A 23,102-nucleotide genomic window follows, 5' to 3' on the forward strand; every position below is an offset into this window, starting at 1 on the left:
ACTGTATAAATAGTACATAGCGAAAAATTAAACTTCTGTATTTTTTCACAGGCAGGGAAATTAATTTTATCTCTACGTGAACGAAGGGAGGGAGGGAGGGAAATAGGGTTTTATTAATAAATTCTCTCGCGTATTAAAAAACAATGTTCCATTGAGCGATCACGTTGAATTTTAGATAAGCCGGAGTGATAATTTTTCAAATGTTGTTCACGTCGCATCTAGGCATCTTTTCCTTTTCTTTTTTTTCTGTGTAATTATACGACGAACATTTTATATTTTGCCGTTAATCATCAATTTTTCCGACAGCGTAAAATTAAACTGCGCCCCTGCGCAAATTCAAAAGTTTCGCGAGCGATATAATCTCTTAACCTACATTTCGAGCAACTGTAAGGGCTGTAAAAAATTAATTACCAAGATACTTAGACATCGTATAAAAGTCGGGATAAAAAGACATGGGGCGGGAGAAACTTTCGCAGTAAATGGTGCCACTAATGACAACGCTCGTCACTCGGCCTGGTGTACGAGCGTGGACGACGAATCGATTTTACGTGCCAGATGACGTTTCGCGATTCTAGAAATTTACGAGGTTAATATTTTTTCGTCATCGCCGCAGCCTCGCAGGGCAAAAGCCCGTCGCGCTATTAAGGAGCGCGAGTCAAACGCCGGCCAGCAATAAATGGCAAAAGAAAAAAGAAAAAAGACCCCCCCCCCTCCCTCGTGTTCTAAATTACAACGAGAGATCCCGAGATCTTTTTATATTTGCAGGAGACTTATTAATCGATTTAGTGCCTTAATTCTTTCGTGAGAACCTGATGGGAAATCTCAAAACAAAATGCCATTAACGTTAATCAACGTTTTAATGTAATATCAGTGATATATCGAGGAGGAAAAGAAGTCGACTTCTAATACGTCTATAAGATTTCGTGCTCCTTTATTCGCATTAGTCTCGTGATTTAATTTGAAAACTCGCGCAATTACTAATCTCGCTCGATATTCCGACATAATGAGACACATTACTCTTCGAACGGCTTACGCGAAAATAAATATAGCCCCGGGCACTTTAATAACTGCAAGTCAAAGATTCCTAAACTGGGATCATGCTCGTCGAAACTTCGTAGCATCGCTCTTCTCTCTCTCTTCCTTTCTCGTTGCATTTCGCGAAATTAGTTTCTCCGTGGAAGTGCGCCATTCTCATTAATTATGTAATCGCGTTTCGTTACGCTCGCGCTTTCCCCGTCTCTTTCTCTCACTTTCCCATCCCCTCGATCTTCCTTGTGCGACCTTGTTCAACTCGCGTTTCTCATTCTTTATATGTCGCCGACATCCCTTACAAGAAGTCAAATAGGCCACGGAAAGTTTTTCGTTCCGCGGCGTCTTCGAGATAAAAGTCCTCGTGCCGGATTTTTCCTACCGATTTTTCCCAAATCGCATCTGCATTTACACATTGAATTTCTCACAGCGGTAAAAAAAAAAAAAAAAAAAACATGCCCACGGTCGAAAATGTTTTTCGACAGTCCGGTCTTTTTTTATAAATTTCACCGTCAAATTTCCGGAAATCTGAACGATACGCGAGGTCGGCGTTTCACGAAAATATGCATCCACCGAAAAACACATTCTTCGGATATTATTTTTACAGTTTATCGACACACAATATTAAGGAAAAATCTGACAGTATACGGTGAAGAGAAGTGTGCAATTTATTACAGTTATTAGCAGCATTTTTCAAACATTTTTCCGGAATTTATTTTTTCACTGGGAAGAGAGAGAGAAAGAGAACGAAAGGAAACAAAGCGATCGACATGAAATATTCTCAAGATTTACGGATACGTCTAAAATGAATCGTTTGTTCTCGCATAATAACATTTTCTATATTATGGAGAGGTAACGTGGATATCACGGCTATTCAGGAGAAAACGAATTTTCGTAATATCGCTTTTACGCTCGTGAGTATAACGACTCACAATGCCGGCATTATAAGATCTCATTCTCATTCCCTTTTCTCTCCATCGGAGTGAATCACCAAATAGAACCCGCTGACAGTATCATTTTTTAAATCACGATTAAGCTCGAGAAGACTCCTTTGATCGCGTTAGATTATGAATTATTTTTTCCGGAATAATACAAGCGATAACTTTATCCGAGAAAGAACATTTTTATCCTTTTTAATCTTTAAAAAAAAAAAAAAAAATTACAAATGATAGTTATTATATTTTATACATGAAAGTATTGCAGCTGCGAATACCATTTCCATATTTAACTTTATGCATAATCTTCCAGTCAACCATAAAAAAAAGTAAAAAAGTGCTAATTTATGAGAAATTTAATGCAGATGCATCGGAACAGAAAAAATAACATTAAGCTGTCCAAAGATATTTTTTAAAAAAGGAAATTCTTGTTTTATCGATGTATTTCATTAATATTACAATGTAAAGAAAAATGCACAATTTTAATTAAAAGAAAAAAAAACACATTAATAAAATTGGACAAAAAAATCTCTAATTGCCAAAGTCATTTTCTTTAGAATTTTTAATTGTTTAATTATTTTCAAGCAAAGCTTCTAATATTGCCTACGCGCTAATGTAATTCTCTTTAAACAAATAGATGACACGGCACGTACAAGTCAATCGATATTTAATTAGACGTCTCGCACGGCAGCTTGCCTGTTCTTCGCCCGTAATGCTTATTACTATGTACCGCTACTCGTAGTTAAGGACGAATTAATTAAGCTTGCCATTAGACGAGCATGCACGTATGTACGCGCATTTCAATCCGTTGTACCTGCAGCTACGTCGTTTTATACCCGCGCTGCGCCGGTCGGAAACAACAATTCGCTATTGATTTAGCCGATAAATGGAATTAAATACTCACGCGTAACGCTAAACCGGCGCGGCGGGCGAGCGGGCGGGCGGGCGCTTTTGTGCTTAATCGCGTTGCTGCCGCTGCATTTCCGTTTCCTGCAGCAACAAACGCCGGTCGTTTTAGCAGCGTGCTCGCGCTTTTCACTAGCATTACGGCTTAACACGAGTGCCTTCGATCACGCTTTAGAATCGCAGCGCCGTAATCATAAACCCGTGTCGCTAACCGTAAATCGAAACATCGTTAGACGAGACGCTCCCCCCATACCTTGAATGGAAGCGTCAATTTCGCCCACTCACGCAAATCTCGCCCCATCTTTTCGCACGTAGCGGTACGCGGAAAGAAATTTTATATAACGCACACTTAATTATTGTCAATTATTACTCATAATACGGAACGTAAATAGATGAAAATAACGTCGGTGTTTTCACGTGTCAGAAAAGGGACAAATTGCAATAATCGATTTTATCTGAGCTGACGTGTCAATAAATTGAAAGAAAAAATAAAAAAAAAACGGGTATCAAATAGATGCGACACTCTGTGTAGCTTTTTCTCGTTTACTCCTTTTGTCTTCTCTGGAAGTTTATTAAGCGTGTCAACCGTTAGGCGCCGCGTGAAAGATTATCGAGTTGATTTACGCTGGCCGGAGCCGGCCGGCGCTTAGCCGTGGTTTCGTGCGAGTTTGAAAAATGAGAAGCTTAATTTCAATTTGCCATTGACCAGGGCGGTAGGTCTCGCGTGCTTCTCGCGCGGTATAGCCCTTTTCCTGGTTATCGCGACGACTACGATCGATCAGAACGGCTCGCTTTAACAAACTTTCATCGCCCGGCTTCCCAATGTCCCGTAACAGCTTAACTCTTTCCGATTCGGTATCTATTACAACAGGTTTCGTCTGGCGCCGAGCATAAAGCACTCGTTTGAAACCTAACAGCGTAAAAAAAAGGAGAAAAAAAAAAAATTGCCGTGTACATGTTCCGGCTTTATTGCGCATAAATATTTTAACGGTGCAATTGCCGAACGTGGGCCGACAACGGTACGAAATATATCGCGATAACGTATAATCGCGACGAAATTTTTCACTGACTATGTGTACGTACGTATATAGCGATTAACGTGCACTTTACACACGAACGAGTTTTGGTCGGAGCGATATATTCGGTGTCGATCGAACGAATTAAACGACGGCGAATCGTGGTTAATCGCACGAAAACACGAGGAGAACGGCCCTAGGGGTGATAAAAAATACGCTGATACTGGCAAATGTACAAATCGAAAGAGAGGGATTAGTGCGATACGTACGGCATTGGGTTATACGCAAGAAAAGCGAAAAAGTTTTCCCGTAATTTTTTTTTCTTTTTTTTTTCTTTGTTTTTTCACAAGATTTAACCTTAAAAATATAATTTGCCATGCTTATCGCAGAAAGCGTGTGTACATTAAATTTAAATATAATTGCTAAATGTTAAATATAACGTTAAATAATATTGAATATTTCTTGCCATAAACACATTTGCGCTGACGCAATAATTTGCAATATTTTACTTGAATAATTTAATTCACATTTGAAAAATATAAATTTTAGCACGGTTCTTTAATTAATTATAAATTAAAAGCAGGATATGCTCGAAAGTGCAATTTTCCGTCACGTTTGATCTCTCCCCGCGTAATCGAATCTTTTCATTTAATAAATTGATCAAAATAACATACTGGGAAATGCTTTACGCGGTGTGTTTTCGACGGTGTCTTTTCTCGAAAAAAATTTACCGAGCGGCGGGCGGGTTAATCCACCGAGTTCCTCAGTGGGAAGTGGACTCTTGTCGGAAAAGAAACGAAGCGTTCGTCCGTGAACGCAAATCGGGAAATCGAATTCCGTGCGCCGCTTCGGGTTAGGCATTATCGGCTTTTAATCAAGTTCGTTCCTTTTTCGTCTACTCCTTCCCTTCTCATCTTCTGACGTGCCTCTTTGCTTTTGTGAGAGCTGCTCTTCATTCGCATGCTCGAGCCGCGCTGCAGTTAGTTAATCGAAATCTTGCTCGTAAGTTTGCACCGTCGGGAGAGAGGGAGAATAAAAGAAAAACACGAAGTGTAATATAAAAAAAAAGAAAAAAAAAGTCTTTTTAGAAAACTCCATAATAACGCAATTGAAAATCGTAAATTAAGTTTCATCGGAAGAACCTGCATCCGCGAACAAAACGGAATTGTCTAATTCAGTCTCCAATTCAATTCCTCAAAAATCGAAGACTACATTGATATTGAATTAACATTTTTTTTCTACGCTCACTTTAATTTCCTTCGGCTCCGCAACTCGTCAGCTGCAGGGCTCCTCTTTACATTCGTTTCGCTCGCGTCGACCATCAGGCACGACGAAATAAAAAAAAAATATAAAAAAAAGGCGCAACGTCCGGCCAGGGGAGACCGCTATTATTCGATGTCGCCGTATTTGCCGGCGGAAATTTGGAAACGCGCGGGTCCACCGAATAAATATCGCGTCGCGATTCGTGCGACGTACCGACTAATGGAAATCCCAGAGCCGACTGCAGCGGAAAGTTTTTGGACTCTACCCAACCATCAATTTTCCAACCCTCTGTTGCTGCGGAATCCGCGCGCGTCCTCGCGGTGTGCCCTCCCTTTCCTCTGCTTTTCCGTATCCTTCTGTTGTCCCCCTTTTTCCCGACCGTCTTTCGCGATCGATCGACACGTTTTTGCAGCCTTCGCCGCGCGCTCTCGTGAAATATCCCACGGAGACGCTCGCGTCCGGGGAAAAGTTTTTACCGCGGAAAGGATCGCGGTTGGCGGTGGTTATTTTTTTATTTTTGTTTTTTTTTATTATTTTTTTAAATTTTTTTTATAATTTCTGTACGTATTACTTCGGGGAAGGAGGGAGGGACTACATGTGTTTCCACGTGTTTCATCAATGAGAGAAATATCGGTAATAATGTAGCATCAACGGACGTGGTACATTGCAGACGTGACGACGACGTTTCCCTTCCGGCCATAATACGAATGAGGAAACTTTTTCTATTACCTTTGCGAAGGAAACTTTTCGAAGGGAGCTATCGAGCTATCCGGAGTGCGTATGGAAGCTCCATAACGCTTTTTTTACTACCTATACTTCGCGAAACTATTCCGGCCGGGAACGGCTTGCGAAAGTAGCGCTGTATATCCCGGCAATGAGACAGAACATCGAAATGTCATCACTCGAAAATTTGAAGGAATTGTCGTAGGGCGCATATTTTATTTAAGAAAAAGAAAAACGCTCGCAGGTACTTTCTGTAATAAAACACAACTTTCAAGCATATTTTTTTTTTTTTTAACTTTTTGCCGCCCGGCTTATTACAAATCTACTCGACAAGTATAACTTTTAATTATAATTTTCAAGAAGTCATCTTGGGACAATGCGAAGTTAACTTTTAATCAGCTCTAATTTGATTGGCTTAATTGGTAAAAGCAATACTCCTGTTAAAAGATCGACGACATAATTGCGTCCATCAAGATTTCAATTAAGGCAGGGAAGTCTAAATGTTTCTTAAGCACTGAAGAAACGGCCGACAATAGCCCGGACACGTGTCGGCTTTAATGAAAGGCCGACCGTGGTATTAAATTGTCATTACAAACAGAGAAGTCGTGTACTTTTCCTGGCCTATAATACCGGATGGGATCCGAAAAACTTCCGGTTACAAGCTCACGTATAACACGCCAAAGTGTATTTACAATTCTACAGGATGGATCCCCAGAGCGGCTTTATATTTTACTTCCTCAGAAACACTTTACGAAATGTGTGACATATATATAAAGACATTCATTAATTTTTCATTCGTTTAAAAGCACCGATGACGAGTAATAATACCGGTTTTTTTTTCTCTCTCTGTTATTTTAGACATTTTTAATAATGAGAAAGCTCGTGAGATTTTATTACGCCTTTCACATGCCATTTTTCGGGACGAGTTGGTTCCCTGATAATTGACGCGCTTTCGGAACCGGCTGCGGCGTTGCGAAAATCCACCGCGAGTAATTGCTAATTAGCCCTCGCTTTATCTCGGTCACCAAGGGCGACGTACCGAAATATTTCGGCCCTGCGCACCCTCGTTCTTCGTTTCGTTTCGCGTACCGTGACGTCCTACCTACCACCCTGGCTCGCTGCTGCTCGAATGAATAATGCGGCACGGGCGCACACACACGGACTCGCGAAGCACGCACGTACGGGGTAGAACAGGTCGACCTCAACCCGGTCTCTCGCAACCTGCTTGGGTGGGTACGCGTGCGTATCCACTTGCCATCAATGCCGAAGACCGTCGCGGTCCCGCCGCACATTTTCCAGAAACACATTTCCGCCGACTGACCCGAACTCTCTCTCTCTTCCACTTCGCCGCGTGGATCCCGACACCCGTAATGAATTCTTTCGGTTAGATTTCCACGCGACTTGATCCTGTACGCGAAATAGTACGCGACCCACTAAGTCCCACGAAGCTTAAGCACGCGAAATCTCACTCTTACGTATCCCTCCGGATCTCCATTGGAAATTCTCATCGACAAGCCGCGACCCGTCTCTTTAAATATGTTTCTTTTCTTCGCCCGATCCCGTTAAGCTCGATCGTTTAAACGAAGATTTAACAATCTACGCGCGACATTCTTTTATCCGATCGCGTTATTCTCGTGAAATTCTCAAGATTTCCGCTGATATTTTTTACGCTTCGAAAATACACCGCTCACTCGAAAGGATTAAAGAGCTTCCCTAGGAAACGTCCGTTTTCATTTGTCGGCGTACTTTCAATTTCCATTAAAATGTCGTCGCGTTGAATAATTTTTCTTCCGCGTCCTTCTTACGATCATACGCTCATATTTCACAATCGCTCTATTTCTACGTGTGAGGTGATCCTAAAATTGTCTGTTTGGGTTTCTATTTTCCAAGCTAATTTTCACGAAGTTATTTTCAGTTTGGGGTTTGAATGAGGGGACCTTTTAATCAAAAGCCTCGTTCGTCAATTATATCGCATGCCGTTGTCGGCTCAACGCTGACTCAATCATGTAATTACGCGTAGTACGTAAAACTTGTAAGTGCGGATGTTATTTCACCCCGTACTTAGGGTGGCGCAAATGCAGAATCGATGTATACGTGACCCAATTGAAAAGTCGATACTTTAGAATTCAACGGAGACCCTCGCGTTGTCTACGTCTCATCTCGTCCCCTTTCACCCCGTCGCCGTCATCGACCACGTTTCCCGGATCCCGTGAAAGGTGGGTCTTCTGATCAGCGGATCGTATTTCGACTCGAGTTACTTTGTCATTGCGGTGTGCATGGGACAGAAGAAAAAAAAAAAAAGAACGTACGTTATGCGAGACATAACGTACGTGCTGAGCCTGTAGAGCGGCGCATTTCAGATAAATAAACGGTGAAAAATGGAAGTTTATGTTTCGATACGATCACGTGCACGTCTGGTTTATAAATTCAATATTATTTTGAGCAAGATACATGTTCATTTTGCATTACTAATAAATGAATATCAACCCTAAAAATTGTGCAAAAATTGTAATAAAGTCAAATCGCGAATAAATCTAAACTGGAAATTTTTCTTTTAATCCTTAATATAATAGTGCAATAATAATGCAAAGAAATTCGAGCTTTTATATATATAAAAAAAAATGCTTGTTATATGCGACATATGTATCGATCATTATTACTTACAATGACGCGCGATGCTCAATGTAATCCGATATCCGAAGAATCTCGACGGTTTTACGAAATTGCGCCCCCAAGATAAAAGACGATCGGATTTCAATCGATTATTGGTACGTTGATGGATTGCTCTTGTTTGTGTATTATTCAATAAAATCTGATTACATCGCGTACTTTGCTTCGCGCGACTCTTTGTTCGCCCCGCAATTTTTCTTCCTTTTTCCGCGGACGTCGATAAAGTGTCAACGATTACGTGCCCTCTATGAATTATGAAGCGATATCTCACAAAGGGGGAAAGGGGGTAAAAACGCGACGGTTTTATTAAATTTGCAAACGGGAAGGCGTATTTTAAATATTACACGTACGACAACTTGGTTTAGAATTGCAAATGCAAAACTGGATATCGACCGGAAAAGCGATATATCGAATGATTAATAACTAAAATTGTATATTCCTCGAAATATTGCAATGCAGACTGTAATATATATATGTATATATATTATACATATATATTATATATATTATACACACATATATATAATTTCTATAAATAATTGCTAATGGATTGTTTGGGAAATAATGTGGCCGTTGTTAGTTTATGTTAATATATTGTAGTTTAGTTTAATCGCTTGTCACAAAACAATTTTTTGTAATTTAGCCCATATTTTTTTGAACCTGTTCATATTATAATTTTGACTAACTTTTTTGCGATAAAACTGTATTCTGTTCGTCGTACTTGTTTTGTTATTTAGTGTACTAACCTCGTTTCGTATCGCTGCAATATTTGCTTTATCTTTCACTTGTTTTCTATCGAACAAATGTAATAAAGGTTACCATACAGGTACCTACGCATTTGCTAATATCGCTATTGATCTACGCAAATAAAAGTTCCCATTTGCAACTTCCACGCTCATCCATTTTACAATGATTTTATATGTATATCTGTATAAATCGTGCATTCTTATATTTTTATTACGCATGAGCGAGTCATTGTTAAATTCTTCTCCACGGGCGGCACTATTTGTATAAAATTCTATAACTTTATGGAAATAATGTCACATAAAGGGAATTCTAATTAAACAAATATTTAATTTACTGTACGCGCCGTATTAATATTGCTTCTCTCTCGCATTTCATTCTAATAATTCGATTAAAAAGAAAAAAAAAATCTAAGCCAGATTTGTGTATCTGTAGGGAAAACATTGTTAAGCCTCGAATCGCAGTTTGCGAAGGATTTAGTGAAAACGTTCGCGAAAGGTTTCTTGTCATTAACGATTGGTGAATGCCATCCGTGGCTGCTCTAGCTGTTGAATTGACCTTGCTAGCAAGGTATAACGAAAATAGCAGCGGTAAGATATTTAAGCGCATTACGCCGTGGATACACCTTGACCATATCTCTAAGACCTTTAAGTGAAAGAACTCGTACAACGTCGAGATGAGGTCACGCTTATTCAACCGCATTGCCAATACTGAACATTAAGGCGCAAAGAGTCGTGCACGTCTTTTGTTTTCTCTAGTTTTTGAATTTTTTTTTAAACTCGCTATCACTATTTTATTTTCATTAATTTTATTTTATTTTATTTTTTTAGACGCGTTCAATATCGATAATATCTTTTAAAAGAAATAAAATTTTATTCTGCATCTATCCTCGCCGTTAATAAAATCGACTTGATAATCTGACTTCGTATAATTACGTAAAGGTATCACAGACAGAATTATATTTATCTAGCAAACGTTCTATTTCTATTAAATATAGATAATCCAGTTGTATAATATAAACGATAATCTCCAGCTATGTAGTAAAAGACACGTAGACCGTAGAAGTTATGAAACATAATCGCGGCGTGCTCCAGATATTATATACTAAATTCCCTCGACCAAAATTCCGCTCTCGGTTATCGGCTATCAGGTGTTTCCTCTCCATTGATCGATTTCGGTAATGTCCTGACACGATAATGACCGCAAGAGCCAAAAATTGCAAACGACTTGAATCTATAATCTCATCTTCAATCGCCGTTAAGTGAATTCCCATAAAAAGAAAGAAAAAAAAATAAAATCGCGAAACTATTAAATGATAAACTTGACTCTCATAACCACCGAAACCAACAGGAACACGTTCCAATCGTAACAAATGAATTTTTCTTTTTATATCGTTATTTATTCGTATTACTTATTACGTACTTCTGTTTTATAAATTTCGTTTTGGCAATCCAATTGGTAAAGTTAATGGAGTAATACATCAATGGCACGCATTTTCAAGCGAATCTGTCGCTCACGTTATTACACTCTAAACGCATTATATTGTGCATGCGTTGCCGACCTACCGCGTGCAATCTGTACGTCATATTGTTAAACAGCCTAAAGCACCGAAGCGACGCGTTGAATTGAACTAACTTTGTTTGACGCATTATCGTCTTTATACAACGTGACGTATGATAATCAATAACAACTCTATGCTCTAATACGTCAAATATATACATACATGTATGTGCGTACCGGACTGCGTCATGGATTTAAGCACTTTGGTCATTTATAATAAAATTCTTTTTTTCTTTTTATGTAGTACTCGGCACGCTGCTGCATCTATCGTTTAATATTATTTAATATAAATATCAAACGTATTTCTTTCTAATAAAATATGCTGTCTGCGCTGTAAATCGACCGCTCCTCTCCGCGTTTACGGGAAAAATTACCGAGATGGGGGAAAAAAATAGGCCGATTCTTCCGGTAAATTTTCAGGCGCCACGGTATGAGCAATTAGGCCGTCGCGACGCCGTCGGAACGCCACCGGACCGTTTCCGGTAAACACAATTTATTGCGGAGTCGTCGAACAAAATGCGTTCGGTGCCCTTTCCCCTTCCCCCCGCCCCCCGTCATCGTTGCGCCGCGGCGGCAACGTGTTGCGCATTGTCGACGGTGCATTACACACATTACACGTCGTAAATTTTGTTTCGCCCGCCGTATGATCGCGACCGACGCGATCGCGTGATAATGCGGCGAGGGAGTAATTTTATTCGCGTCTCGCATAGAATAATTTGTCCGCGGCCCGACGTCGCGCGCCGCTCGTGACAATCGCGCAGCCAGCGGTAACATCCATCGTTATTTTCGGACCCTTCAATTGCGAATGGATTGTTATAAAACACCGAGACCAATAAAACTTCAATTACGGATTATTACAAAATCGTTTTTTATTCTTTTTTTTAACCAATTAAAATGTCCTACAGTAAAAATATATTTTTAAAAACTATTTTTTTTTTCTTTTTAATTTTAATTTAATTAATTTCTGCATTATAAAGCTATCTACCTAGAACCAACTTTTAATCGTTCTTAATTAAGGCTCCTGATACAACGTTAGATGTCGGAAGGTTAAGAATATACCCGGCCCTCCCTTTCTCCCACGTGTAAAGCGTGGTGAGCGTCAGTTCGCGTGCGACATGAACGGCTCTCTTTTTTTCTCGAAACTAACCCCGTGCAAATTGGCGGCGATAAACGCACCAACGAGGTCAGGAGTGCATCCTCGCTGATGCGCCGCGTCGCGCCGAGTGCATCGTCCCCTCGATGCGTTCGACGGTAATCTCTTCTCTGCGTCGGGGAGGGAAACCGTGAACCCACTCTCCGTCAATCACGTGTCGGGAACAAAGGAGCGCTTTAGTGCGCTGGATGCACCCATTTGCCTTCGCTTCGCCGGCCCCGTCATTGCCGTCGTTTACGTGTCTCCTTTGACGCGCTATTAGACGACGAGGAGGAAAATAAACCTGGGAGCGGCATCGCGACGCCCCCTTCCAACTGTAACCCCATCCCACCCTCCGTCCTGCGTTCGATATCGAATTTCTCTCATGGAATTGTCGTTTCTCCGGGGTATTGTAAACTACCGTCGAGCGGAGCCCTTGCTCGAGAGAGTCTCGTTCGTCGTCAATTTATTTTTCGCGGCGAGAAGTACTTCGCTGCGTATAATTACCTCTTTTAACGTCTTTTTCGTTTACCCAGTAAAACGCCCGCACTTCCAATAGAGTCAAGTTTGTTCAGCGGTATAACTGTCGTATTTGAGGACAATGATCTCTTTCGATAGTTTTTTTTTTTTTTTAATCTTTTATTTTTACTTTGAAAAGGAACGAATTTATTTTCTATCACATTAAGTAAATTGTCTGGTAAGATAATTCAGACGTGAGAGGAAAAATTAAAATACAGCGCAGGATCGAATTTGTGCAGCGTGGCGTATGAAAATACAGGAATAATAAATATTTGAGTTAAATTTAAAGTCTGGTTTCTCTCAGCGAATTAACATTTCGTAGATTATTCTCTTCCCGTTAATATCAAACGTCTCTTGGAACGCGGGACTCGTAATGAAGATTATTATTATCGTTCCGCGCCACGTGTATGCGAAAATTGAATTAATAAAAAGCAGAAAGGACAAATGAATGAAGGGGGTGCTCTCGACTTTATATTAAAATTCCAGACAATGATTTTAATGAGTTGCCCTGTGCTCTTTCGCTTTCTCTCCGCGATAATTTATGCACAATAATTACAGTCCGAAATTCAAGTGCGATATGTAGTAAATTAATTCGACGCGTTTCCTGCTCGCTGCTACGTTACCGTGTAACGTATTCAATAAGTTGGACTTCTCGCGTCATTGATAAACGACGAATGAGACCATCTCGTCATTAAAGAGCAATTTAAAGATACAAATTTCTGCGATTAAGAATATATAAATATATTTTATTTTTCTTTCGAGATTAAATTAAATCATTGGCGCAAAATTACATATCGATGGACGCAGGGCGCGCATTTAATTCTTAATCGCGGAAATTTGTATCTTTAAATTACTCTTTGATGACGAGTATCGAGCATAATTATAGCTCAATATACATATCGTTTCCCTAATTTAGTTATAATGTATAATATAATTTATTTAATCCGATACATAATTACAATTATTTAATATACGCAATTTAATAAAAAAAAAAAAAAAAAGAACGTGACTAATTTTCACGGCTTAAAAATCAATCCTTAATATCTTTTTTCTCTGTATTTCACCGTGAAAAATTTTAAAGCTCTTATATTATACTGTCGTAACACAATTTACGATTTTTGTGCAGAATAAATGTCTCATTACCAAATCTATTTTCCAAATCTAACAATATTAATGCCGCAGAAAACCAGTTTAATCCGTAATTGAAATTACGTCAACGGGATTTGCTAATTCTATCCGCGTTAAGAAGCTTTTTGCAATCGGGAATAATTTCGCGCGCATCTTGCCGCTTAAAATCACGTCATATTTTTCGTACCGCAAACAGGATTACCGACGCCGTTTAGCGACCATGACGATGATATGATGCGGCCAAAGCGCGAGGGAGAGGGGAAAAAAAAAGAGCAAGATTAACGAAGGACCACAGGCATACAGTTAGTGCAGCTTTTTTAAGGATAGAAACGCTTTTATCGCGTCGGTCGTCTTTTAGCTGCGGCACTTGCCGTAATCTACTCTTGCAAAAATGCAGTACACCGAGGTTAAAGCCGCACCCGGTGCAGCGGTGCCCGGTTGGCTTTACGAACGAAAATAACATTTCGTCGGAACGACGTCGGGGGTACTTTCGCAAATTGCGTGAAGAAATTCTTACACACGCATCAAAGCAGCACGAAACGCTCGCAGTGCACCTAGGTGCTTCGGAAAGGATACAACGCCCGAACAAGCTCAATGGTCTGTGTATAACCTGTAAATTTTAATTTCGAAACTATTTCCGTGCCTTTTATCTTTATATTTCACTTACGTATTGTTAAAAAACTTTTTTTATTTTTTTTTTAATATATTTAGAAAAATTTTAGAAAGAGGAGAAAGATGCGACACGTATCTTTGGAGTTTTTCTTTTTTTTTTCTCAACAATTGCGAAGTTTGAACGCTTGGGGATTCGTATTTTCCACGTTTTGAACTTCGGAATCTCAGCTGACAGCCTTGTGCGCCTATTAATCCGCCGCAGCATGCATTGCGCGGATCCTATCCATCGCTTCAACTTTGAGTAGACTGTCGGCGATGCGCGCGGATCGATCGTCGAGTATCTACGGGACGTCAATCTACCCCGCCGTTCGCAAACTTATTCCGGGCCTCCGTGGCCTGTGGAGTGCGGTAGATTTCGCGTGAAATGCACGGATCGGCTAGGCGGAATTTCGGTACGTTCGACCCAGATCGATTCCGACGATCCCGCCGAATTGTACATAGCCCGTACAGTCGCTAAACTAACGGCGCTACATTGTACACGTTCACATTCGCATTAGCACGCGCGTGTCGTCCCTAACGTGAATGAAAATTAATGAAACTCGTACCTCGGAAACTATATCAATAAAAATTATTAAATTAATGCCCACCGAAAATACTTGCTACTTTATCAAGCCTATTAATATAATTATTAAGAGCAAGAAGCGGCTCGTAAATTGAAAAGTAATTTTCTCATTTATGTATATCTTTTTACCGGTATATCTCTAATTAAATTTAAAAAATGTCGCTGGGATTCAAATAAGCGGAATAAGAGAGAGGACCAGCCGGGGCAAGTAACGAGCTTCCGCTAAAACGGTTAAAGTAGTTCTTGTAAAACCGCACGCGGTTTGCTTGGGAGTCTCCTGCGGGACTTGTGTCGATAAGATAGCGTTACTTCGATATCCCTTTAAGACCCGTCCGTTCGTTCTCATCCCTCGGCATCTTCCTAAGATCGCTATCCTCCGAGGAAATATCCTCTCCTTCCGGGATACCCCGTAAAACGCTTCATCTTCATTCGCTCCCGTGTACCGGAAGAGAGCCGGACGGACGGGATAGTTAGTGCAATTCGAGCAAAAGAACATTTTCTCCGATCGACCGACGTCGTGGTATAGTTTCCGTTAAAATTGATCCTAAAATAGCGGCCCTAAAATTCTACCCGGGTTTTGTACGAGAACCGATCGAATTAACAGAGCTCGAAATTTCATGCCCTAATGCAAGTGGTGCACGAGAGGAAATCACTTGTCTCGCAATCCTCCAGTTTTTTTTTCTTCCCTCCCGTATATCACATATAAATACACTCGGATGTGAAATGCCCCTTTTCAATTAAAAACTTGTAGCAAATGTTCGCAAAGTTGCGATCGTTTAAAGATAAGAAGAAAGAACTCGATTCCATCTAATGCGAAGCGAGAAAGAGAGAGAGGGGGAGGAGGAAAGACGGACGAAGGGAGATCGAATCTGGAAGATCCGAAAATATCTTCCACTTTCCCGAGCTAAATAATCCCGAGAGTGAAAGAAGCTACCTCAGTCGATGGATTAGGGAGCGAAGCTTTTCGATGTTTAATTAACGTCGACGGGATAAGCTCCGTTACAAGAAAGCTCGACCGATCGCCGGATAATCGGAGAGCCTCGTGGAAGAAGACCTTTCCGGGAAGATATATCTCGATGGCGAGTCCGTTGGGCTCGACGGACGAGCTCTTCACTTGGGATTTAATTTTGACTCGGCTTTATCTCCGCCGTCGATCCCGGATTTATGGTGATTAATTCGCTTGAATAGCTGTTGATAGAAATTAAAACGAGGCTTCCCTATTGGTACCCCCCCCCTCCCCGCGATTTGTTTTAATACGCGGTAATAATGTCATTCTCGGACTAACGAAATATAAACTCGAAAACTTTGCACAGTTTCCACTGACGTTTTCGACTAATACGAGATAGATACGCGGTTATTTTTCAAGCGATGCGAGGTAGTGATTAAAATTTAATATTTTAATGAACACTTATTTGCTCTTTAAGCTTTGCAAAAATAAAATACGTATTTTATTTACGGCGTCTATTTTACAATGTAGATTGGATCTACAATGAGATTAACGTGCCTGGGGTACGTCGATTACCTTAATTTCATCGCTTAACGTAATTTGCGATATTCGGTTCGCAGCATCAATTTATGAGTTTCGCATTTCGCGTATCGCAGTCATCCCATCCGAGAGAGATGCGCGGGTGATTAATTATCATTGTAGGACCCCCGATTTCACGCTGTTGCACTCCTCGAAGCGTTTGCGGTCACTTCAGCGACGCGGCGCGCCGCCCGTTGAAACGTTATCTTGATTGGCGGGCAGGCGAGATAAGTTTAAAGTAGGTAGCGCCGGCGTAATTTAATGGCCCGATTGATATTATATTACATTCCCTCTCTCGACCGCGCTCAGAATTTTCCGCGGTCGCGGAGGCGCGCTGGTGCTGAAGGTCTTCGAATTTTGTGGTAGCCCCGTCGATACGCGGCGCAACGCCGCGCGTCCGGACTTGCGTAATCGATGTTTAGACCCGACCGTATCAGATTCCTCGCGAATTCCAATTTCGCTCTACTTCATTACTTCCCATCCTCGGTCCGCGCGGTAGACGGTATTCAGCCGAGTATTATTACCGTTCTGCCGAGGTCTTCTGGATACCGCGGCCGCCGAGCCGTGCAAATTCCGCGACAAATCGACTTTTTTATTAAACTCCGTATATTTAAATCAAGCCCCCCCCCCTCCTCCTTGTTATCTAAGGCCACGCTTGTCGGGGAATTGAGCGCGAGGAAAACTCTCAACGAAAAGCGAGAGGTTTTCGTGCGAAGGCAACGTCGTCGGATGATTGTGCCCGCATGCCATGCGTTTAGCTTATCGACAAGGTATCGCGTCAAAACTATTACCGTGATAAAGCTGTTATTAACACGAAGCGATAAAAAGAATAACCAACGCACGCGAGGAGTGGAAAAAGAAAAAAGGGGCGAAAAAAAAAACAAGAAAACGTGTCTAATCGTACTTAATCGTCAGTTCGACAAAGGTATTATCGTAATGCGAGGTATAAATTAACAAAATTACCGTCCACGTAGCCGGCAAAAGTGCCGAGTACAAAAATCAGATTAAATTTCACAGGAACGTTAAATCCGCGAAATTATCGGATACATTAAGCTCCGTGAAAGATATACGGGCGACTTTGTAATATACATTTAAGCAATAAGCGTGAAACACAATTAAATTAAAAGCGAGCGGGATCGATTAATCTTCGCGGGCGAAATTACCAACATCCATCAACTCTCTTCTGACTTCACCGAACGAAAGTGCGGCAACGCACGCGTATATTATATCGTACGTTATTGCCCCATTCCCCGATACTCAGTGTGCACCGGTAAAGGTAAGCGGAAAAGGGGGGGGGGGAGGAAAGGGTGCCTCCACGGAATTTACGTCTTCGCGAGCGCTTTCGTTTTATTAGCCGCAAAAGCAATATACGCGCGGTTCAGCCACGAAATTTCTAACGGCTTGTTTATCTTTTCCAGCCCTCGTGGATGCGAAGCCGGGAGTACTGGGACGACAGTTTCGAGGCACGTTTCGCGGAGCTGCGAAAAGATCCGACGAGACCACCCTTGAAGGTAAGTTAATTAATCGTTGAAATATTCACGCGGGCGCGCGAGCCAACTCGCGTGTTGCAAACGGTAATCGAAAATTGGACTGCCCGACAAAGGGGCTTTTGTCAGACGATTATCATTTCGGAATTACGCAATGGTATAATACATGTACATGTATACGCGATATAATGTAATGTTCGAATTAAATTCTAGAAAAAATAAGTTTAATTATATACCAATTTGATTCTACTATTCGGTTCGTAATACCTTTTTCCGCTTTATTTTCGCATTATTTTAATGAATTTAATGGTGTTGCAATTTCAAACACGTTGTGATTAAAAGAAAAAAAAGATAATTATTGAATAACAGCCGGAAGCTGCAGGCTGCCTGCAGGTGTTGGGAGCAAAAAGATTATTGTATAAAATTATCAGATATGAGAGCGAAAAGCGTAAGACGATATAAACAGTGGAAACGTCTGGGGGTGAATACGAGCTATCCGCGTTCGCTCGTGCGAGAGAGCTCTTCTCAGTGCTTTCACGTTGCCGTTAATGCGAGAGCGAAGATTTACGATGCCCTGGGAGTGTAAAAAGCTCGTCTGACGCGCCTTGGGAGAATCGTGAAATCGGAAAGCAGGCTTTGTTTACGACGTTATAAAGCATTTCGATCTTCCTTCGAGTTACCCTCGCGATTTGCTTTCCGCGACCCTCTCCTCCCCCCTCCCTCTCAGCACAAATTCATGATATCTGCATTTTCCAATCGTACGGGTTTTCCATAATCCTTTTTTACTTTCCATTGACGCGCTCGTTTAAACGTCGATTTATCTTTTCAACATTATTAATAATTTATTTGCCTGATTATTCGCTTCATATTTACAAAGGAAACTTTTATTACAATTATATCGTTACATTAAAACCACAAGGCAGAAAAAGAGAGAGAGAGAGAGAGTGAATAATTACTGATAAAATTGATCATTAGTGAGGATTAAATAATAAATATATTTATAATTGGTTTTATGTTATAATAACGATACCGAGTTTATTACGCAACGTTCAAACGTAAAAAGAAGAAAAAAAAAAGAAAAGATATTTAGGAACCCTTCGCGATGTCTGAAGTAGAAAATATTTACGACTGCCGTTACGCGCAAGTAGTAAAGATACGCCTCCAGTCAGTTGAGCGATATCGCTAACAGTAACGAAACTAGTTCTTTCTCGGCTTTTATATTGTTTATAATTTTTTTTTATGTGGAGGCAGGAAATATCTGGTTGTAAAATAGATTATAGAATTAATTCACATCGATTAGTTAAAGTGTCGCTGTAATAAAAAGGGGTTTTTAATTTTTTTTTTTTTAATGCTGTAAAAAGATCCCCCCAAAGTCCGTCTATTTGCTTATTCGTTGACGAGAAACGCATCGACGCGGACTCGGAAAAATCACCCTGTTCGCGAAGTTCTCCCACATATTGCGGTTTTCGGGCAAACCTTTGTACGGCTCCCATTAACCGTCATCCCTAGACTCATGGCGGTTTACTCTTGACGAGACAACTGACGGATTCGTTTGATCAAAGCACAGAACAACTCTATTATGACCCAGCAATTGCAATTTCCCTTGTCCGCGGCTCTTTCGCATATTCGCACCGCCCGCTCCTCAGTTCCGGTCATGATAATGTTTGCAATCGCAACGGAACTCGCAATTAGGCGTCTTAGCATTCATTTATTAGTCGATTGTACGTTGTTAACAAAAGACCGAAACGCAAAATAATTTCAAAGCGAATAAATGTCGTCGCAAACTTTATACGTCGTATAGCTTGGCATAAAAAAAAATATATTACGAGCACCGAGAAATGATAAAAAAAAAACTTAAATTTTTTTTAACGTTATGAAAATGAAATATTTTATCTAAAGGATTTACACGCGTATAACGTAAAACGCGAGCGACTATTACGCAAGCGACATTATCATAACGCATATTAATATTAGCACGCAATTTTATAATTTGCTTTATGAAACCTTTTTATTTTATAACTCTTGTCACTTTGGAAGCGACTGCGTGACGTGATAAATTAGCGGTTTTCTTGCACATGCGGCTTTGTTATATCTCCGTTATAAAATTACGAGCCTCGCGTTAACGTGGCGTCGCGCCGGGCAAACGGGCGCGGGTAATTACGCGTAGAAAGAAGGAATTCTCCGTCATCCGTTCGGGGTAAATCGCGCGGAAAATCTGGAATATGTAAAATTCATCCGCGCGAGGAGCGTTTCGCCCTGTGTCGACCCTTCGATTCGTCTTGAAGGAAATAAGACGCTTCCAGGAATGAATTCGGAACGTGAGCGCGGGATGATGTACGTTCAGAGAGCGCCGCGGTTTATTTTATATACGAAGTTCGGGGACACCAGAACGTGGCATCGACTTGCTAATTCGTGCACTTCGGCGAGCGAAACTTCGCGACGACGCGGAACATCCCTATATAAATTGAATAATTTTTCGAAGATGCTGCACGACGAAAACGAAGAGCAGTTCCCGTTTTGACGCCCGACTTGAAAGCGCATTCCCTCCCACCCCACCGTTTTCCCGTTTCTACAATACCTTCGCCGACAAGGTGGAAAGTTACAGTACATAATTACGAGTTCTTGTTTTTCTCTAGAATACTGTCACGAGAGCCGCTAAAATGGTTCGCGCGTTCTCCAGCAGAAGTCATTGCGCCACGGTATATAATTGCTTGCTCTCTCGCGGAGAGTAGATACACCCTCTCTTTTACTCTCTCGGTTTTATTGGCGCGGATCCTACGGTACCTCAGCTTTTCTCCAGGAAAATAGCGAAGAATGGCGTACCTCGTGGCGTTCAACTCGCTCGCGATATTCGGCGCCGCGAGCCAAGAGAAAATCTCAACTTCTCGTTCCGTCAAGAAAATACTTCGTTCGCTCCGGGGTTTCGAGTTAATCCCCCCGGGATTACGGATCCGGATGCTGCGAATGTCGAACGCGACGGGGCGAGTTTGTTTGTCTAACGTACGAGACGACTACACGTGCCGATCTATTATCAAAAACAACAGACCGACTCCCGATTTTTGGACAAATGCATCGCAATCGCGAACTATGATATATACCCCGTCCCTCCCTCAATTTCTTTTCTCTCACCGCGTTGCCTCTTCGTATCCGGCGCAAACAGAATTCGATGAGTTCGACAATACCGGTTCATCAGCCCATTGTCGTCAAGACTACAATAGCGCGGACGATGGCGAGCCCTTTGGAAAACGTGTCCGACAATGGCGAGAAATGGACGCGATTTCGGCGATCTGGACGCATCGAATGCGCCTGCAAGTCGAACGGACTTGCTGTCCCCCTCGTATCTAGATTCGTCCGTATTGACGCGGGATTTCGGAAGCTGCGACGTCGTGTCCGAGGAAGGAAGCGCGCCATCAAATCGCGCAGTAATCACTATCGGCTTATACGAAGTCGATCGTGCAGATACCAAACGGAATGTATTAGCAGAATTTTTTTTTTTCTTTTTTTTTCATGGATATACGATTCTTCGGAAATTTATTACGTCATTTATTATCCGCATATTGTAACAATAAAACGGAAAATTATGAGATCCCACCCAATATTTGTCTTGCTGGCCTCTCTTGTAAAGAGTGCCAAGTTGAAACATACATTTTCGAAGTGTTTGCATCCTGTTTATTACCTACTTTACAATAGAATACTAAAACGCGCGAGCTTTAACGCGCGTTCCACTTTCGCATCTTCGTATTTGTTCCTTTGGCCCCGCTGTTTACTCCTTCGACGACACTATTTCATTCTCGGTCGATGTATAAATAGCGCAATCCAGAGATATACATTCAAAGCTCTCGAACAAAGTGCCTTCGCCCAAGAAAATACTCGGAATTATTTGCATTCTACGGAGAAATCGCGGAGAGATGAGCCAAGTTCGTGTCACATTCCTCCTTTCGAAGGGGGGGGCCACAATCAGAATTGTGGGCGGCAAATATTTGCGCCTTTCGTCGAACGAAAAATAAGGAACGCATTTCAAACTGAAGTATTACAATGAAATATCGCTTTAAATAATTATTATCTTATATCGCGGAGTGGATTCTGTACGGGATTAAGTTTTCTGATGACTTTACTTAGCGTAGCGAGAATAACTGTTATTAGTTACGAGATAAAACCTGCGTAAAGCGCTCGTGATTATACATAACAATTTTTTTCCATAGCGTAATGTAATACCGCGAACTTCTTAAGGGAGTTATTTATACGTTCCCGCGAAACTACATGGAAGTTGCAACCGGAAGTAGCAACATATTCCCGAAGTTTGGTCTTTACCGTAGGGAGATTCGAAAAGTTCAGTGGTTTGTTACAGTGTTAATGGTCCCACGGCTAAATTTTTAGTCTTAATAACGAGATCAACAAAGGGACGTATGGATCTGCGTTTTTTCGCGGTACGCTTTGGCCCTCACACTCCGCGTTTTACGCCGAGCACAGCGAAAATAAATAAAATTAAACTTGTGCGCGACCCAGCACACTTTTTGATAACGTCGTGGAATGGAAATGGAAGACAGGACAGGTATATAAATCGTAAAGATAAACGAAAAACGGGGTGATATTTAAACGTTATATACGTTAATGTTAAATAAATGCAGTTTTTCCTCAAACAAATTAATATGCGTAGATGTTTGCGAGAGTTTAAGAAACTCTTTTAAATTTGCATGATGCAAACGTGAACAAAGACGTTAAATTTTGCCTCTAAAATCGATTGCAGTTCCGCTCTAACGAGATTCCTAAATTCGTAATTTTCAAAGGGGTACGGCGCGGCGGAACGATAGGGTTTCGATTAACCTCGTTCGACTCCCCGATCGAGACGTATTTTCCTGACGGCAAACCCGTAAAAAAAAAAAAAAAAAAAGTAGAACGCAAACAGCGCACCAGCAATTTCGTGTCGCGCCAAGATTATCCGCAAGTTACTCGCGCAAGATGAAACGCATCTTTCTTTTCTTGCGCCCTCCCCTTCTCGTTATCTTCCCTTCTTCTTTCAGACTATACGACCGATACTCGTAAAAAGTCGGCGAGCCACGGAAAAATGTCACCTCTATTACCGTCAATCGCCTATCCGGCCGACTCAACGACGGATACACCGTAATGAAACGAGGGTCGTCAAGGTCTTACGTCAAAACTCACCCCGACCGCCCCCACGGTGATCTCCATTTTTATCCGCGTCGCATTTTTTACGAGTGCGCACACCTCGA

At 41.3% G+C, this 23,102-nt stretch overlaps 1 protein-coding gene across 3 annotated transcripts in view; it reads left to right on the forward strand.

Moving 5' to 3' along the window:
* Positions 1 to 23,102, forward strand: part of Alpha-man-iib (alpha-Mannosidase class II b) — a 123,174-nt gene that overhangs the window by 73,283 nt on the left and 26,789 nt on the right. For all 3 annotated transcript variants that reach the window (XM_070669032.1, XM_070669031.1, XM_070669033.1), the window contains exon 3: positions 17,803 to 17,895. In XM_070669032.1, coding sequence (XP_070525133.1) covers positions 17,803 to 17,895 — 93 coding nt within the window. The remainder of the gene's footprint in view (positions 1 to 17,802; positions 17,896 to 23,102) is intronic.

This window comes from Cardiocondyla obscurior, linkage group LG18 (genome assembly GCF_019399895.1).
Source record: "Cardiocondyla obscurior isolate alpha-2009 linkage group LG18, Cobs3.1, whole genome shotgun sequence".
NCBI classification, from domain to species: domain Eukaryota; kingdom Metazoa; phylum Arthropoda; class Insecta; order Hymenoptera; family Formicidae; genus Cardiocondyla; species Cardiocondyla obscurior.